Source organism: Lates calcarifer, linkage group LG17 (assembly GCF_001640805.2).
Source record: "Lates calcarifer isolate ASB-BC8 linkage group LG17, TLL_Latcal_v3, whole genome shotgun sequence".
Lineage (NCBI taxonomy): Eukaryota > Metazoa > Chordata > Actinopteri > Centropomidae > Lates > Lates calcarifer.
The window spans coordinates 19,425,864-19,445,012 of NC_066849.1; the positions used below are offsets into that span (position 1 = coordinate 19,425,864).

Consider the following 19,149-nt stretch of genomic DNA (forward strand, 5'->3'; position numbering starts at 1 on the left):
TATGTTGACTGTTAAATCCTGCTTTTGCACTTTTGCACCCCCGGTGCATCTCAACACAAGCCCTCTTACTATGGATTTAACATGCACTATCGTACATTGGATTTGTGCAAAATGTTTTGGCTCATTCTGTCAATATAAGGTTATGATTCACATCTGAGCCTCAGCTATTGCTAAATTTAACGGGACACACTTGACTGAACACACATTCTAGGAAGCAGCGAGTTTGCTTTCACTTCTGTTCTTATCAGCGCTTGATCATTCTTCACTTTTTTCAGCTTGACAAGTCACAACGCAGTCACCCACGAAAACACCCTCTTCTGTGTTTCTGTTACCCAGAAGCAGCTATTTATTCCTATGATGAGTAGGAGGAAGGGCTACTCCTTATCTTGTAGACTTGTACTGCACGGTGCAAAAATAATATTGTGGCTCACTTCTGAGAGGAGTGCTATTTTGTGTGTCATGGCATTTTCATTTTGTCATGTCAATTCATCACTAAGTGCAATGAAAACAATCTAGCTACACCCACGCACACAGAGACAGACTGACATTTTACAGGCGCGCGGTGAGGGAGATGTTGTGATGTTTCTCCTGGGGTTAATCTTCCTGTGACACAGTTGAGCGTGAGCTGAAGGGGGAGCAGACGTGACGGGGGGCGGCGAGGAACCAGCCCGGGTCGAGAGTCGAGACGAAGGGACGGGTGTAACTGAGGCAAACGGCCCCCCGGTGACCAGAGTACGGTGGCTGACCGCTGCAGGGGCGAGCACGACCGAGTGGGACTGAGCGGCCATCCACAGTCACGGAAGTTTGGCAGCAGACTGTCCTGTGATCGGTCCGACGGAGAAACGAGAGGCGGCGCTGTGGGACCTGCAGACAGGTGAGGTACGCGTCACCTCTCCTCTCAGATAGGAATCTCTCCCTAACCCTGCACGATCCCAGAAGTTTTGTGCTAGCCACCCATAGCCACTTAAATCTACCACATACGAGGGCCAAATTGCATGTTTTGTTTTCTTCGTTTGGTTGTGATCACATGATCTATGTGTTCCTGAATTTCAAGTGTCTTTCTGAATTCTACGTTAATTGACCTAGTGCATGTCACAGAGCTTATCCCCGCTGTGCTTTTGCGTTGTTTATTGAGTCACTGTTAGCTGCACTTTACTTGGACTCTCTACACCTGGTCACTACCTCCAGCTACTTGAACCACGTGACCACAGATTGAAAGAGACTCTAGACCTGGACTGCTTTAAGTATTATATATTTTTTTATTAGTGTTAGTGTATTACTGTTTTTTTAATCTGTATTTTGTCTGGCAAAGACACAAACCTGTGTGCTGTTTGTCAGAGTGCTCCCCAGCAGGACAGGCTAAGAAACACACGGGGGGGGGGGGGGGTTTGATCCTGTTACACATGACTGTATATGACTGTTTCCTCCTCCTCTTACTCTGCCTACCTTAACATCATCACCACACATCACGTCAAGGCACAACCATATCTTCCCTGCTGTATGTAGGACAGGGAGTTGAAGCTGAACAATGGACCATCTTTGTTTCGTTATATTATTGGAGCTCCTTTTCCTCTGTCCTTGAGCTTTGTTGCTGACATGACTGGAATCAAATTTGAACTCCCTGTAGTGTCCCATTTCCAGTAAGTCCAACCTTTTAGCTGGACCATTTCTGATAACTCTGCTTTATTTGGCTCATCATCAGGTCAACCACTTCCCACCAGCTCAGTTCCCCAGGACATACAAAGTGTGCAGTCAGCCATGATTTAGTGTAACAACCACTGGAAGTTTCAGCTTTAATCTGACTCGGCTTTAATCTTCAGTCATTTTTTGGCCTTGCTGTCTGGCTTCTCCTCTGCGCCGCCGTTTGATGAGGTTTGCCTGGCAGTCGCAGGTCGGACCTTGGCGGGCTCAGATGATGCCTTGGTGTTGTCAGACTGGGCTTTGGCAGTCTCTGGACGTGCTTTGGACTCTTTCTTTGGCGGTGGAGGGGTGGCTGGCTCCCAGAGGAAAAACTCATGCAGGAGTGTGTTGACAGTCTCAGGACACTCCATCATGATCATGTGACTGCCATCCTCCAGTAACTTGAGGAAGGCCATTAGGAGGATCTGACAAGTTAAACGCAAAAAAAAAAGAAGTTAAATTTTGCAGTCATCAACAAAACTGCCATTTTATATTTTGTGCCAAAGGTCTGCCTCCAGACGTCTGAATCTGTGCCCACATCAGCAGTTTTTTCATTTAATTATCATGTCTCAGAGGTACTAATGTAGCAGGAGGAAATTAAGTTGTAAGTTAGTATGGCTTGTCAAGTCAGTTTGAGAGGAACCCCTATAATTTTAAGGGGAGGCATGTTAACTTGTTGAGGGAACAGCTCTGGAGTCTTTTGTCTTCTCTAAGAAAGTGATTCTGAACAGGAGCCCCAAAAGCTCAGGTAGTTTTGAAATGTTTTAACCCATTAACTACATTTTTTCCTTTACTTGATGGTGTGCAGCTGAAATACAGAGAGGAAATACAGGGGGAGGGTGATGGGACTCAAGCCCACAGGATTTGTGTTAGTCTGTAGGGGAAGTTTTTTTTTACCTTTATACTTATTGACTACAGACTACTGTTGATTAAAGCAGCAGTTTTATTGATTTCTTATGTGTTGGGTTCTCTCAGGTCACTGTAACCAGAAGTTTGCCTTATTCTGTAACAGCAGTGTCTTTAGTAGGGTCAGTTTCCCAGCTTGCATCCTGAGCTTTAGGCAGCTGAAGAAGCCCCTTTACCTCAGCCATGCGCTGGTCTTCTTCAACAGGAACAAACTTGTCGTGCATGCCGTGAACCAGCAGGATGGGCACTGTGAGCTCAGCGTGGTAGACCTCGTCCCCCTCAGGCCAGTACTGCCCGCTCATCATGGCGCGCAGCACAAAGGACGACACGTTGAAGGCATTGTTCTCTTTCAGCAGCTGTTTCTCCTTGGCACCCTGCCGTGCAAAGCCAGCCCTGTAGGGGGCAGAGCAGAGGAGATTTACCTGAATTATGCATTACTGACAAAAAACAAAAACAAAAACAGTATTCTGATGACATCAAACTGTGGGTGATATAAACACACACAGTTCCACATGAAGTGGTACTGATGCATGAGACACGGTCAAGACGTCAGCCACAGAAAAACATAGTTTTTGCTCATTTTTGTCAACCAAAAGTAATTATTTATTTTCATTACTTCTAAATAAATGTTAATCTCAGAATCTTACCTGCTGCAGATTTTACATTCTATTGTATTTTATAATAAAACAATCAATAAGACACTTTAGTTTTAATTAAAAGCTGTCTCTGACCAGATTCTGCACATAAAATAGCTTAGAAGAGGAACTTTATGTTTATGAGAAAATGCATGGTAACTATAGTGGCAGGTAAAATTCTCTGTAGCAGTTCATTGTTTTTAGCCCACTAATTCATGGACACACCAACCAAAAAGAACATTTTTGTGTTTTGTTATTGCTCTGTTGCAGTGTGTCATACTTGAGAAAGCTCCAGGCCAGCAGTGGGGAGAGGCAGTGAAGCACACAGGTGGGCAGATTGAAGATGGAGCAGAGGCTGGGCTCCAAAGCTGTGGGACCACCTCCATTGATCATCACCATCTTGTGGATCTGATCCGGATACTCGTGGGCCAGGAACGTACAGAACGACACACTAGGGAAGCAGAACAGGAGACTGGTTACAGGAAGGCAGAAACAAGGTATGTTTGTTTTATGGTCCTTTAATTATTAATGTATTGATCTAGAAAGTATGTTGGGAGTGAAAATTCTGGCATGTTTTTTACAAAGTATTTGGTGAATACACTGTAGAGCATATATTTATTCTTCAGAAGAATACTGCTGCCAGTTCATTTTGTGCTATTGAGGGAAAAAAAAAGTTAAATGACTAATCATTGGAGCACTGTGACAAACCTTATCAATGTTTTAATTATACCTAAATAAGAAATCCTGCTATGCTCACATTAACTTTCTGGGCCTCTCAGACTTCTTAATACCAAGGGAAGCTAAACGGAAATGTGGGCAAGGGAACCAAAATGTAGATTTTTGTCTTTGTACAATATATCTTTTTATAGAGAGAGAAAAATCTCTGACTGAAAATGTTTAGAAGTCAAAGTGACATTTAACTACTTTTGTTAAGGACATCTCCTGAGGCCTCCTGCTCTCTTTCAGTTCCAGTTTCAGTGTTTTATGTGAATGTTATGATCTTCAATTTACCCATAAGAATGTCCTATGAGAATATTCCTCTTGCGTGCATATCTTTTGAAGATTAGTCTCATATCCTCTGCCAGGGCGTAGAAAGTGTATGCTGCAGCTATCTGCGGTGCCGAGCTGGCTCCGTGACCTGCCAGGTCCGGGGCAATCACTTCGTAGCCTAGCCGAGAAAAGTAGTCCAACTGGCTTCCCCAGATGTCCAGCGAGCCTCCCACTCCGTGGATGAAGAACAGAGCCACATCTGCATGCGTCCCTTTACAGGCTGTTATCTTCCTCTCACAGTCGATCACCACAGTGCGTTTGGGCTTCCGCCGGCGCTTCCTGGGTTGCTGGGACTGGTCGGCGTGTCCAGCAGCGGGTGCCTCTCCTCCTGCTCCTGTCTCGGATACCCCGTTGTTTCCAGCTGTGATGGAGTCTGACCTGCCCTCGGGGATGCTGACAGGCGGCGAGGAGTTTCCGCAGTCTGTAAGTTCAACCTCTACTGTGCTGTTAGGTTCTGTCCCTCCATTCTGGCAGCTTTTCAACTCTGCGCTCGCCCTGTCGCCCAAGTTCTCAATGAACAGCTGTCCGTTACGATACACTGTGATCTTTCGTTTGCAGCTGACACTCCCACCCTGCCCAGCGGGTTCCTCCACCACTGGCCGGTCAGGGATGATGTGTCGAACCCGCAGGACCCGGCCTGGTTTCACCTCCACAAACTCGTAGCCATCAGCGGGTTCTGAAGTTTCTACAGGAACCACAACGTTGGCAGACTTTGAGGTCAGGCAGCAGAGAATACCTTCCATAAAGCTGGTCAGCATGGCTGCCAGTCTGGAGGGAATACATTCACATAAAAACACACAAAAATCAGCAAAAACTTGCAAACATGAATGAAACAAGGTCAAAGCAAACCACAAGCACATAAATTATAAAAGGAACCACAGTTACAACCAAGCACACTATTAAATTAAAGCCATATAGACCACAAAGACAATAAAAATTGGTAAAATATGTCATGTCTAAACGACTACATCAGGTGAAGTGTCTGTTGAAGCCCCACTCATAGATATATATCTGTGTGCCTTGGATGTTTCATCAGAAGAAATCAACTTGAAACTTGCACTTAAAAGTTAATGCAAATTCAGGTTAAAGAAAAAAGAAGACAGCCTTTAATAGAGGAAAAAAAAATCTACCTATTTTATCAAAAATGAGCCCTTGAGAGAGTTAAAACAACATAGTGAATACATTGGTTCCCAGGTGATAGAGCTCAGAATATTTTAAGTTCAAATTGTGCATGTCTTTGTTGTAACACTGTTGGTGAGATGAAAAGTTGCACATCCATGTATACTAACTTTAAAAAAGAACATCACTTAATATATCATAATATTCTCATGCATTCAAAACAACTTTAACGCTCTACATTAAATGAGCATGTTTGAACTTTATCTGCACCATTCAAAGAGGTAAACAGGTTCTTGTGCCCTTACAATCTGGTGTCTAATTACAATTTAAACCCTTGCGACTTTCTGCCGGACGTAACTGAGCAGCGTCTTCCCTCGGCGTGGCCTTTGGAGGTATTAATAGACGGGGACAGTAATAGCTCTGTGAGTTAAAGCTGTCCACCATGTGATCACTCTGCAGCAGCACACACTGCCATACTGTTGGTCAAAACCACACCATGACCAGCAGTAATTAGTGGAACTTTATAAGTTTGTGGACTAGTAAGGATTGTAGAGATTAATATTTTGTAAATCTTATTAAAGAATAAAGGATTGTTAGGTTATTATAAAGGTTAATATCCAAAAAATGGATGAGACCATGTATGATGCATGTCTCATAAACACTACAGACTCAGTATCCAGTATATTAGGTTGTCAGTTGATTACCAGCCATGGCAACAGCAGAGCAGCCAGGCAGGGTCTGCAAGTTTCTCTGCTGGTGGCATTATCCTACCTTCCTGTTGCTCCCCTCCCTGCTGGAGGGGATTATTCTCTCTGTCTACACAACACAATCTGTCTGTCTCTCGGTGAAAACAGTGACACTGTACGGCGACAGTTTCACCCTCTGTGTGTTTTGTTGCATCTTTTTCTATACTTGCAAACCCATCAGCTTCTGCTTTCATCTGGGGATTATGGACACAATGTAATACCGAGTTCCTGCTTTGCTGGCTATTATACTCTTTTTGCTTATACTTGCACATCCTCTATCCAGACAGCAGTGTTGCGCAGTGCTGTATGTGTACTGACTGAAGGAGGCTGAGCAGGCCATTTTGATATCACTGGGGGGACGACACATTCACCTCTAATATCATCAAAACAACAACATCAAAATCAACAATAACCTGTTCATTTCCATGTTAACACTGGCATGAATAATATGTTTTACTAATATTTATCTGTCTCTCATCCATCCATCCAACCCCCTGTCTCTTTTAAAGTACTGTAAATATTTAAATCAACTTGAAAACAGATGGATTCTTTGTGATGGCATCCAAATACTGAGATGGTGTTGTATGATGAGATCCTGTTCTGCATGAATGTCATTTACCAGTATTTGAGCACAGTCTTTTTTTAATCTAGTCTGCATATATTATTTAATAAGGAGGAGGAGACATGGTGTTAGATGTTTTTGTGGTAAGAAATGCTTGCAGGCTGGCAAGCAGAGCAAAAGACTGGCAATGGCAAAATGGACCACAACTGAGGCTGAGGAAGTAGGCAACTGGATGCTTGTCCCACTTATAATACTGCATGTCATAATTCATTCAAATAATCACACTTGGAAGTAACAAGTACTGCTTGGAAGTGCTACCAGTGTTTCTGTGTTGGCCACTAGAGCAGTGTTTAATGTCTCATTTAAGAGCATCTCATTGGAGGGTGATGAGGGAGAAGCAAGTGCTTCCTGTCTAATTTCTGCTCAGATTTTTCAGGCTGGCAGCCCTGACTAACTGTTCAAACTGAATAAGTATAGAAAGCACTGTTTTGTCAATGTGTTTCATAATTGTGGGTGGTTTCCTCCTCCTCCATGACGTTTACCATTCACACATCATATGATGCACTGCTATCACCCCTATCTGTGGGTTTGCTTCCTGTTGCAGTCTCTACATGGCCTCTGCCATCAGTGGATGCAGGAGGCTGTTACATAACGATTCACAGGTCAGAGACAATCACAGTGGGGAATGATGCCCAGAAAAGAGCAGAGACTGTCATGGAAAAACAAGTACAGCACTGCAGGTTCAGAGTTGACAAGTCCCAGCTTGTTAAATTATTTATCACTGAACATTAAAATTAACTAGGTGTTTTTCTTTTAAAGATCCTTACTGTGCTCGCTTGGTAGTAAACTATAATGTCATCAGTGAATAGCTCTACCTTTTTACCTGTGAAATCTCTCTTAAGAACTTCTGCATGGAAAAAGATGCAGCAACTGAACTGAATTACAGCACTGTGTAAGACACATCTTAAGTCATATAAATCACCACTGTCTGGTTGTTGCTTTGCATGAGGAAAAATGATCTACACAGAACTAATGAAAAACACTATGGCTTTGAATGAGATAAGTCAGTTATGAAGCATTTAGCCACTGTTTTGTTAGAAAGCTGCGTCCTGTTAGAGAGTGATGTTCTGCACAATAGAATTTATTCAAAAATAAATATATTTTGAATCATTTGAGACATTTAGTGAAAAAATGTAATGGATTATTCAAAATGGAAATTTATAGTGTCCATTCAGCAAAATGTAAACGCGCACACGTGCCTAGTATTTGGTAATATGACACCAATTCAGGGAAAAATGAAAATAACTTTTCGTTAAAAGAATAAAAATAGGAGTAGTAAAGTAAAACATCTTTTACCTGGTATTTTCAGTGAGGCCCATGACCCAATCTATTCAGCAACAACAATGAAAGTGAGTTGAATAGGCCACTCACTGTCGTCTAATGCAGCAAATAAAGCAAGAGCCAGAATGTTGTCTCTTTTAGTTTAGACTGTCGCCAGATAAAATTCATTTCAGAACTCAATGCACTAAATGACCTGTTTGCCTTGGTTGAAAGCGGCAGAATTTATGTAGCGACCTACTTCATGTCTGCTGCCAACATCCATAGGCTGTGCTGATCAAAACAATCACAGTACAAAAAAAAACATTATTTAGTTGAAGTAAAGTAAAATACCTACCTTTATATTTGCGAAAACTCCGCGTGAAATATGATCAAATTGATGTGGTTTTCTTATGAGGCATGGGGGAAGTAGGAGAGCTATAATCTGTTGCAGTCAATCCAATAATCTAATTTATCTGGGTTCTGCTGTCGTGTAGGTAGCCTCCACATAGCGGCCACTGTCAGCCTGCTGACAGTATATCTGTCTATGGTTCAGAGGTAGATCCACATATCTGCCTGCTCCAGCGCTGGTGTGGTGACCGCGCTCGGAGACGCACCGGAGCTCAGCGGGACGTCAGGATGTTTTAATTCCATCAAGTGTTGGTGCGACTGAACCACTGTACTGTTCAGTTTGTGGGTGTGAAGAGCTGCCCCCTGCTGCCATGTGACGCCAGACAACCAGTGGGTACATGAGTGAAAAAAACGTGCTTAGTGTTAAAAAACAGAAACAAACAAAAGAAAAATACATTTAATGTATTTTTGGTGTTAAGTGTAGCCCAAGTAAAAAAACAACAAAACAACTTCAGTTTAAATAACATAAATAAGTAAACAACGAATGTGCAGCCTTGCTTCTCCAAAAAATAACCTTCCTCTGCTCTGTGATCTGTTCAGATGATGATAAGTCTGCAAACCCTCAGGTCACCATAATTAAGGCCCCTGTACATTCATTAATCGACCAGTGATTTTATTGGCTTTTACAGTTCAGTGTAGCTCTGTGTTCATAAACCTAATGGCCTGAGGTGTTGCCACAGTGCTGTTTATAACGTCTTTATGAGCTGTAATTAATGGCTTTATTGATGGTTAATAAATCATTTTGTGCTTTTGGCCAGGTTGTTAAAATATATATATATATAATTATTACAAATGAAAGGGGCAGGTGGGAAAACACCCCTTGATCGTTTATAGCTGCTGATTTAATGAATAATTGTGAAAACCCCAAATAACTCATGTAGTAACAAGTGGTTGACAAACTTTTTTAGCCCTTTTTATAGAAGTCAGAGTGGTTTGTTAGAGGGACTCTGTAGAATTTGTTTTAAAAAAAGACAAGCAAAGATGTGCTGGAGGAGGATTTTTCACAACAGTTGTTTAGAACTGAACTACAAAGCATTAATGCATGATATATTTACATAAATTCTAACTTATAAACCCTTTATAAATGTTGCCTTATCAGACAGTAAGTCTGTTAAGTGCGATTAGACTTAATCTGGTTAATTATCTTAACAGCAGCTTTCTACGATTTAGGCTTATAGGCTTGTAAAAGATTCATATGTTAATTTTTCTCGTTTCATGCTTTCAGTAAAAGTCAGTTGCATTTTGCAGCATTGATTTGGAAGACATATTGTGGTCTGTAGAAATGCATCTCCTCTGCAGGACTCATCATTATTTTGTCTTAAAATCTTCAGAATAGAGTCTGTAATCAGTTTTACCCAAAACCTCTCCAGTAAACATGCACTCCCTCCATCTTATCAGCATTTCATTCTCCAGCATTATAAGTAGCTGGTGCTGTGGCAGTTGCCATGGCTGTTGTTGCTAGGTAACTACTTGTAAGGAGTCCAAGCATGCATGTGCCAGGATGAGGTGAGAACAGACCACAAAAATCAAGACCCAGTAAACCCATTGAGCCGATGGCTGGATTATTTAGGTCTCCCTCCAGCTGTAACACTTCAAGGTTTATCTTTAGATACTTTAATGGCCATAATCTGTGATATATTGATATCAACAATACTATATCCTTCAGTTGTAGTGTGAAATAACTGCAAATAAGTGCATGCATGAGTTTAACACTAAAAGACTGTCTTCACATTCATCTGCTAAAGGCAGAATCTTTCTCTGTGCTCACCAAAAATCTAAGAGAGTTGAAGTGCACTTGAAGATATGATTCATGACCTTGCAACTAGTTTAGAAGCCAGTCCTGGTCCAATATGCAACTAACACAGGTGTGATTTGGAAACTTGAAGCCTGCATTCCACATACAGTACACTGAGAATGGTCTTTCAGTGATGTTCAAGACATCTTGTATGCAGTAGTTAAACTTTTGACATCAACAATATTTGCCACTTCATAAAGTTTGGATTTTTTTTTCAATGAGTGAGATGGAGTAAATGTAACTTTAAGAATTAGAACTAGATAATTGAACTTTGTTGAAAAAATATGTTTTAAATATCAGCCCATCTCCAGGTTTTAGCAATATAACACTAAAGCAAACAATGTAACTCTCTTCAGCTGTATGGAACTGCAGTGACTGCTATGCTCTTTCACAAGCTGACCTAGACATTCACAGATAAAACATGTACTGATATGGTGAACTCAACAGTAAAGTTATAGTGCTGCATATGTTATTATCTAATTCTGAAAACTAAAGAAAACCAAGGAAAAAAACTCCAGTTTTGACAGAATAGAACATAACTCCTTGATGTTTCACGTTTTGTGTTGTATTATTTGTAGACCAGATTTTTATTCCCTGGTCCTCAGAGAAATTATATTTCATTCAGCTGTACGTTTTGTATAGTTGGACTGAACTTGAGAATAAGAACCCATGTTAACTTTTCCAATGACTTCACTGTGTACAGATAAAGATCAGTACACGCAGGAAATGCATGAAGTTAAAGCACTTTCCAATCTGATGGAGCAATAGCTGCTGATGTTTTTTATAATGAAGCTCATCATGTGCAGAGTACATTACCGAGCCTGTGTTGTTTTTAATGATTGGCTGCCTGGTCGAGCTGCTACCACGTGGTTGCGTCAGTTGGCCAATGGGCGTTCTCGGGGCGTGGCCAAGAAAGCATCGCTACCATCATGCTAGCTGAAGGAGTCCTCTGTGATTAGCCTTGCTAACTCATGCCATGACATCTTGGGTTATTTTTTCTCGTTGTGGTATCCCTTTTTTCATGGACACTGAGATATAGAATGGAAACAACAACTTGTGCGTGAAGGTCGTTGTTTTCTTTGCCAAGAGGACCCGAAAGGACAGTTGCCTCGGTGAACTAGCCAGTAAGCTAGCGCGGCTAACCGTAACACACACACTGCCTGCCATCACGACCAGCACATCAGACCCCAAGTCAAGTCCACAAGTCGGCGTGTCGACGTTTCTACCATTATCATGGAGAAGGTACTTATCCCACACACGCCACATTTGTAACGTTATCTTAATAAACTGCATTACAGTTCACAGAGGACATATGTTAAGAGAGAGCTTGCTAAGTATGGGTTACAGTTAGCTGTTAGCCACACCTGCTCCTCCTCTAGGCATTCATTTACCAAGGCCAAGCCGGCATCGTTTTGTGCTCAGCTCTGACTTGCTAATTTGAAACCACTTGCCGTACACTCTATCTGATATCGTCACCTTCCGTTACTGGAGGTTACCGGGGACGTTACAGGGAGAGCAGCAGGCCCGTTGGCGTGCAGGGGTTGCTAAGATGAGGGAACGCCCAGGAGCGACCCAGTCACTGTTATCTTGCATCCATAGTCATTTATAGGGACACCTCCGCCTGTCTAACATCTCTATTAGAGAGTTCTTCACACTTAGACTGTAGTTATGAAATGCCACAGGTGAATAACAAGTCTGTTTGTTAAGACTAGAGTCTTTGTGGAGGGTACATCGACAGATGGCCTGAAACTTGCAGTCTCGTATTAAATGCAAAATGAAAGAAAAGACACTTGGCAAATTCAATCCTCTTCCCACAGGCTGATTTCTTGAAAGGACTTCCCGTCTACAACAAGAGCAACTTCAGCAGGTTTCATGCAGACTCTGTTTGTAAAGCATCTGTAAGTAGCTGATGATAATCTTTATTTCCTCAGACTGTCATTCATCCCACTCAATAATTGCTATGAATTAGATGTTAAATAATTGTCTAAAATATTTGCTCATATACCAAGACCAAAAATGCTGTGTCCATTCCCTCAAGTAAACACAAAAAACAGTACTTGTACAGTTGGAAATTGTAACTTCTCTTGTTTTACAGAATCGGAGGCCCTCTGTTTACCTCCCAACACGTGAATACCCCTCTGAACAGAGTAAGTACAAAACTCCCAGTAAATAGTATGAGAGAGTAGTTATGAATGGAAGCCTCTGTTATGGTTGATCACTGAGTTGTTGTCAATATTTTTTTGCAGAGTGCGTGTTCTCTAAACTAAGCAACATAACCTGTTATAATATATATATAATAATATATATAATATATAATATATTGGCTGTGTTTGTTCTGTAGTTATTGTAACAGAGAAAACCAACATCCTCCTTCGTTACCTCCATCAGCAGTGGGACAAAAAGGTGAGCATATAAAGTTCTTTGGAGTGAAGTCTGGCTTCATTAACTGACAGTAATTTTCTGAGTCTTTATTAGGTCTCAGTTAATTATGATCCTCATAAAACAATAATTAATTTCTGGTCTTTGGTGGCTTGATTATTATAGAAGGAAAGTGTGTGATTTGACTGACTGACTGTTGTATTATCCTTTGTGTCACACAGAATGCAGCAAAGAAAAGGGAACAGGAACAAGGTGAGGGCGACAGCCCGGCACCCCCAAGGAAGATTGCCAGGACAGATAGCCAAGAGATGAATGAGGACTCATAAATATGTGAGCGTGAATGTGTGTGTGTTTGCGTACACAGGTTATAGCCAATATAAACTAACAAAAACAAAGGGTAGTCCCACCTGAGTAAAGACTTCTGACCGTGCTGCTGTAGTGTGACAGGATGCCTTTCCTGGCATGAAATTAAGAATTGCCCATAAAGAATTAAGGGAAATTCCTGCAGACAAAGCAGCCGTTAATGGTGGAATGATTGAGTGTAAAGATCTCAAAGTCACTGTTAGTCTCTGACTCTGACAGATCAGGGCCATCACCTGGGAGGGAACCTTATACTGGAGTCTCTTTAATTAATGTTGGCTATTTCCTGTGTGGGTTAGTATACATGTATATGTTCGTATGCATGCCAAGCTGTGAGTGTGTGTTTGTTGTGTGTTGTACTGTGCGTGTGAGGTGAGTGAATAGTTGAAAAAGCGTCAGAGTAGATTAAAGATCAGAGATGGACTTGACAGATAAAGTCAGACACTACCCTTAAAATCAGTCTCATAACTGGTACATGACTTGTGTAGCCTTCTGGGGAGTCTGTCCTGATTTGTGCAAAGATAACATTTTGTTACTGTTTTAATTTTATTATAACTATTATTGTTTATGTATGGCAATGAGCTTCCTGCCAGCCACAGTGCCCGCCCTCTCAGTTTCACTGCCCACTCTGCAACCACAAGGGGGCATTGCAACATTTCTCCACACTGTTTGAATCAACAGAACCAAGAATGCACTGTGAAGAACAGCACAAAGTAGAAGCAACTCTTCCCCTTAGATGTGTGTTTATGGTGAATATGCATATCTTCATTCTATTCTGGGACTTGTGCTTGTAGGATCAATGTTGTGTTGGTGTCTCTGAGAAATATTTTTACATCTAGCACCACCCTCTGGCCAATCAAAGCCAGTAAGAGAGAGTTGGCCTTGAGTTTTAGCTTTTCCATCATCAAAGGATGTAAAAGAAAAAGAAGGAAGAAGTTACGCCCAAATATGAAAATGTTAATCATATTGTTGGATTTTCAGTTGCACAACTTGATAACAGCACAGATAGTGAAGAAGAATATGTATAGTAATGTATGGAAAAGGGAAAAAGAATACATTATGTTGTGTGTAAATACTTACCAATACCAGAATTAGTTTATCCAATGGAATATCTTTGTGTCTGCCTTTTTGTAAGATAATACATGCCCGTGGATACAATAGAAAATCACCCTTGTGAAAGTGAAGACAAGAGCCCCGTGCCCAGTGGATGTAATCTTGCCTTGCATGTTGATGTTTTCACGGCTGGGTCTTGTACTCCTGGACCTCTAATAAAACTTAAGGGGGTGTTGGGGTTGCGGTGTTCTCTCACATAACTGTGGAAGGTATTAGCCTAGAGGCCTTACAACCTGTCGTCATGGTTCGGACCCTTTTGCTCCCCCAGCTCAGGGCCCGGGGATAGCCGTCCTGTTAGCGCTGTCTTTGCGACGGCCCCCGCATGGTTTTTTTTGTCTGAGAGCTGGCTTAGATGAACACAGGGGGTTTAAAAGGGGGGGGTGTTGTATTTTCAGCCATAGAATGCACAATAAGCATGCACAGCAAAGTGCAGTCGCCATCCTGCCTTGTCCCAGAGATTCAGTTTGTATTGGTGTCATATACTGTACAACACTGAACAGAGCTTTTTATTAAATGTTCTTACCACTGCCCATCAGTCACATCAAAGCCTCCTGTCCTTCCCGTTCTTTTATCAGTCAATGCTGCAGTGTGGGTTGACAGTGTGGTTAGTCATCTTCCTACCTACAGTGTAAATACCCTGTCTGTTTCTGAAGCGTAAGAACCATGTTATGCTTCTGCTCAGATAGACTGTTCTACTACACCCTAAGCCTTGCCCCATCTCATGTGTGTTAGATAAGACATGTTCTTTTTAGCTTTGCTGAAATAAAACTGGATTGAAACTGGGTTTTTGTCATGTGTTACTGAAAATGCATGATTGTATGTTTGAAATCCTTGACTTCAAGATTCAGTGCTCAGTGATGGTTTTGTAGGAACAAGTTGGTCACAACACATAAAATGCATTTGAAATAGTTTTATTAACTATTTTTCAGGTCTTACAAAAATATGACAAAATAAATTAAAAGAAATAAATAGTCCCATTTCCCAGTATTTTTCTTTTAAAAGTTTTTTTCCCCCTTTTTTTTCTTTTTTTTTTTGTACAGTGGTACATTGGAAGAGCATATGATGTTCAGTGAGGCTTCCATGAAAATGAATTATCTTAAACTTTGAGGTTAGGGTCAGGTTTTAATGTAGCTGTGGTGAGAGTCACACCTGTTCACATCCACTCTTAAAGTCCATAAGAGAACCTTACTGAATCCACCCGGTCCTCTCCCACTGATTTCACATTACGCAGACTCGACTTCTAAAAGAACCGTTGCTGCTTTGATGTTGAATTAAAGGCGGCTGATGACTGAGTTGTCTGAGCTGCTGTCCTAATGTGAGGGACGCCTGTGCTTGGCCCGTGAAAACGGTGACTGTGCTGTCATCGGCGTGGGATTAAGTTTTAAAATGAAACCCAAAACTATTCAGCATCTGTTACTTTACTTCAATTAATGCTTATTTTAAAGACCTCCGTTATAACAATATGCAAAATTTGTTGCTGCTGCCAAAGAGTGCAAGGATGATAGAAGTGATAAGTTGGTTAATGGTTTCCATTTCTATTCTACGAAAGTTGTAAGTTTTCCCTGAATAAGGAGGAACTACGAACATGGCGGCAAGACCTAAACTCCACTGTGATATGCCAGTGTCGGCAAATGCCCTTATCTCTGCCTTCTCATTAAGTTACCTCTACCAGGACTCCAGCTTGCCCTCTCCACAAAAACTTTCAAATGATGATAAATAGACTCTATTGCATCAGGGCGTCATTCACCCCTGAAATCCAAGTGCTGCAAAAGGTTTAGATGAGACTATGTTTAGCTACGCTGCACCATCCTGATCTCTGTTACACTGTTGTTCTGCAGTGAAGTTTGCCTTTAACAATGACCAGCCTGTGAGAACGATGCTCAGACACTGTAGATATTAAATTTCTCTCGGCCTTGCACTTCTCATTTTCCATATACATATGAACAATGACTTCCAAGTACACAAAAGAACGCACCGTAGATTCTGAGTAAAACGATACTGTGACCACACAAATGTCCTATTTCCTTATTGCATTTAATGTCGCTAAGATCTTTTTGCCTTTCTGCGGAAGTATATTTTTGTATTTTCTTTAGGCATGTGATTGAAATGTGGACTTTACTTACTGTGAACAGAAAAGAGAGGAGCAACAGAACATAAATTTGTGTTATCATCACCCCTAGAATAGACAGATTCTGTAAACACAAAGCAGTAAATAAATGAGGTTATTGTTATTATTTTTAATTGGGTCTCAGGAGAGATTCGTCACATTAAATACGAGACGATGCTGAGAGAGCTGTTACTGAGTGGACGTTGTGGGGGCACAAAGAAAAGATGCATAGAGTCTGGCTGGGGATAATGCAGTAGGAATCGTTGCTGCAGGTGGGGAGGTTAAGTCTAGTCTCATAGTATTACATGCTAAGTCTCCTACAACTCAGTTATTGCCAAAATCCTTGCCAGAGGTGACGGTGTGGAGATGCATAGTTAATGTTTCTGTCTCTCAACATCCAGTACAGTTTTCTCACTGTATACGTTGTTTTATGACCCCATAATGCATTTCCCTTTCAGTGTGCTCTTCTACTGCAGCCACACACTCTTATTCTGCTGCCCTGGCTGTATACTGATGACTAGACACTGATGTTATGGGTAAATAGTCAACAGTGGTGAGACAACACATTTTTTTCTATGCAGATAAACTCTGGCACCACCTTGTGGAGACTCTGCAGAAGTGACGCACCGCTGCAGATGATGATGATGATGATGATGATGGGCATCGCTTTCTTTGTTGTTGCTGCTTAGACAGTGTTGAAGTACACGATTAACAGAATATACATACATACATATTATCTTGGGATAACAGTATAATCCGAAAAAATAACACTCTGTTTAAAAAAGGAAATCAGCAAATGGCGCATATAAAAAAGATAATGAGCTCAACACAAATAAGAGCAACTATTGTTTTTTTTAAAAAAAAAGCCTTGTCTGAATATTTAGGAAAACCCCACACTTGCTGAGAGCAGGGACGGGTGAGGAGATGATGTGTTCTGTGTGAAAGGAAGAAAACAATCCAGCTTTTGCATAATGTTATGAGGCAGGCTGGTGTCAGCTCTTTCTCTCTCTCTCTTTCTTTCTCGCAGAGAGAGATATGTTTCCATGCAGGGCGTCAGGGTTTAGTGCAAATGTTAACTTCTGTAACTCTCCGTTCATTTTGCCAAGTCTGGTTAGAGTGTGTGGAACGGAGCACCATCTGTGTTTACAAGGTGCTCTGTGGGTTTGGATGGAGAACAGCACTCAACAGGCTTCCATGCTCCATTTTTTCCCCCCGAATCACCTTTTGTCTACTTCTGCTTTTATTTATTTAGTTTTGCTTTTTCTTGTCTCTCTTCCACTTGCTCTCTTGGAGGGGGGGTGGGGAATACTGGCATGTAACAGCTCGACTTAGTAAGCCTGTTACTTTGTTTTGGAACAGATCTGATTCTGCCATGGGGAGGAAGCGTACAAAGCTCAGGCATCACCTCTGCTTTGAAAATAAAGCTGGTGATGTATCAGGGATGCTTATTAAGGAAGGGTTTATGTGATGATTGATAAGAATAATTAAAACACTGACTGATATTGCTTTTCCATTTTTCCACTTCAATACAAAAGTGAGGGGCCACCGAGAATTCCTCACGGTTAAAAATGCGACGGATATCTAATGATCACTTGTGTTGTGACGGCTAAAGAACACTCTCAGTTGTTATTTGATGATCGGTGATCCTTTCATACCACTGTATTAAGTTTTTAAAATCTTTTTTTCCTCCACAACAAGCTGTCCTGGCGGGAGGCCACCGAGATGCTTACAATTTCTGACTAGAAGAAATCAAGAAACACAGTTCTCTGCTTTAAAGGCTTAAAAATATTAGAAACGCAGCTCATGCATTTCTTTATGTATTGCAGACAAGGAAGGATTTGTATGTTTGTGTTCGTGTGTGTGAGGGAGTGTGTGCGTGTGTGTGTGTTGTTTTTTTTTTTCGGTCATGTTAGGAAGGCTTACGTCTTTCTTATAAAGCCTGTTTTGTGTCTCTCAGCAAAAAAGCAAACCAAAACAACAGTCACCTCTCATCTGTTTCATCTTTTCCTCTCCCTCTCTGCTTCAAGTACATCTACACATGGCCTATGACAATACAGAGGGTAGGTCAGGCCTTTCCTCACAGTAAACACATCACTTCTTCAGTTGAGATGTAACCAAAGACAAGTTTTGTTCTCTGGAGCTACTAGACTTTAGAGCCGGCCGAGTCCAAGTCTGTTGAATGTCCGTTCTCGGACTCTTCCCCTCCAGGCGAGGGGATCTCGTCCGGAACGCCATTCAAGTCAGACCTGGAAGGTTGCCTTTCTGATGTCTGTGATGTCGATCCCTCCCCGGATCTGGGCAGCGGGGCCCCGTTCACACACGTCCCTCCCTCGGACTTCCCAAAGTTAAACAGTTTCCCAGGGTTGAAGGCTTTGCTGGGTGACTGAGAACGCTCCTGAGAGCTGCTACCTGATGATGAAGATGACGATGACGATGCTGTTGCAGCGGAACTAGCGGCTGTGGCAGCAGCTGCCGAAGCCGCAGCACCTTCCTTCTTATTCTCAGGTGACTTGAGGAATTTGAAGCTCAGGAAACCGGGCAGCTTTGGCTCACTGCCGGTGGGTGACTGCGGGGAGCGGGCGCCACCCGAGGAGAACTTGCTCTGCAGTGGGATGATCTGTTTCAGCTTCATCACATTATTGTTGGCCAGCAGAGAGCTGGGCCTCTTGGGTTTGTCTGACCCACTGCCCCCTCCTCCTCCACCCCCGGGGCGCGATTTGCTGCCGTGACTTTTGTCGTGGTGGTGATCCCCGGAGGAGTCACCCTTGCTGTCGTCCCGCTCCCTCTCCCTGCGGGCCATATGCTCCGCCTGCCTCTGCCTCTCCTCCTCCTCCCTCTTCCTCCTCTGCAGCTGCTGGTAGTGCTGCTGTGCCTGCCGCTCATGCTTCTGCAGAGAAAGGGAAACATTCCCACAATGTATTTACTAGAATCAGCACTAACCCAGCTAACCATCACAATACTGCAGTGCT

The 19,149-nt window shown here is 42.1% G+C and overlaps 3 protein-coding genes across 5 annotated transcripts in view; 1 reads left to right on the forward strand and 2 right to left on the reverse strand.

Annotated features, from left to right (window-relative positions):
- Positions 1–885: 885 nt before the first annotated feature.
- On the reverse strand, positions 886–10,855 carry abhd8b (abhydrolase domain containing 8b). Of its 2 annotated transcripts, XM_018695580.2 has the most exons (5): positions 8,374–10,855; positions 4,233–5,039; positions 3,502–3,672; positions 2,763–2,979; positions 886–2,105 (listed from the first exon to the last, which is right to left on the reverse strand). In XM_018695580.2, exons 2-5 carry the CDS (start codon positions 5,027–5,029, stop codon positions 1,821–1,823), a joined length of 1,470 nt encoding a protein of 489 aa, XP_018551096.1. In that variant the 5' UTR covers positions 5,030–5,039; positions 8,374–10,855; the 3' UTR covers positions 886–1,820. The 2 variants fall into 2 exon arrangements, with proteins under 2 accessions (XP_018551096.1, XP_018551085.1); XM_018695569.2 differs by having other exon boundaries at positions 4,233–10,855.
- Positions 10,856–11,129: 274 nt separating this feature from the next.
- Positions 11,130–14,856, forward strand: dda1 (DET1 and DDB1 associated 1). The gene is made up of 5 exons (XM_018695602.2): positions 11,130–11,463; positions 12,039–12,119; positions 12,317–12,368; positions 12,563–12,624; positions 12,822–14,856. Exons 1-5 carry the CDS (start codon positions 11,455–11,457, stop codon positions 12,924–12,926), a joined length of 309 nt encoding a protein of 102 aa, XP_018551118.1. The 5' UTR covers positions 11,130–11,454; the 3' UTR covers positions 12,927–14,856.
- A 112-nt stretch (positions 14,857–14,968) lies between these two features.
- Positions 14,969–19,149, reverse strand: part of ano8b (anoctamin 8b) — a 37,524-nt gene continuing 33,343 nt past the window's right edge. For both annotated transcript variants that reach the window (XM_018695465.2, XM_018695481.2), the window contains one exon: positions 14,969–19,067. In XM_018695465.2, the coding sequence (XP_018550981.1) occupies positions 18,324–19,067 (744 nt within the window). In that variant the 3' untranslated portion in view covers positions 14,969–18,323. The remainder of the gene's footprint in view (positions 19,068–19,149) is intronic.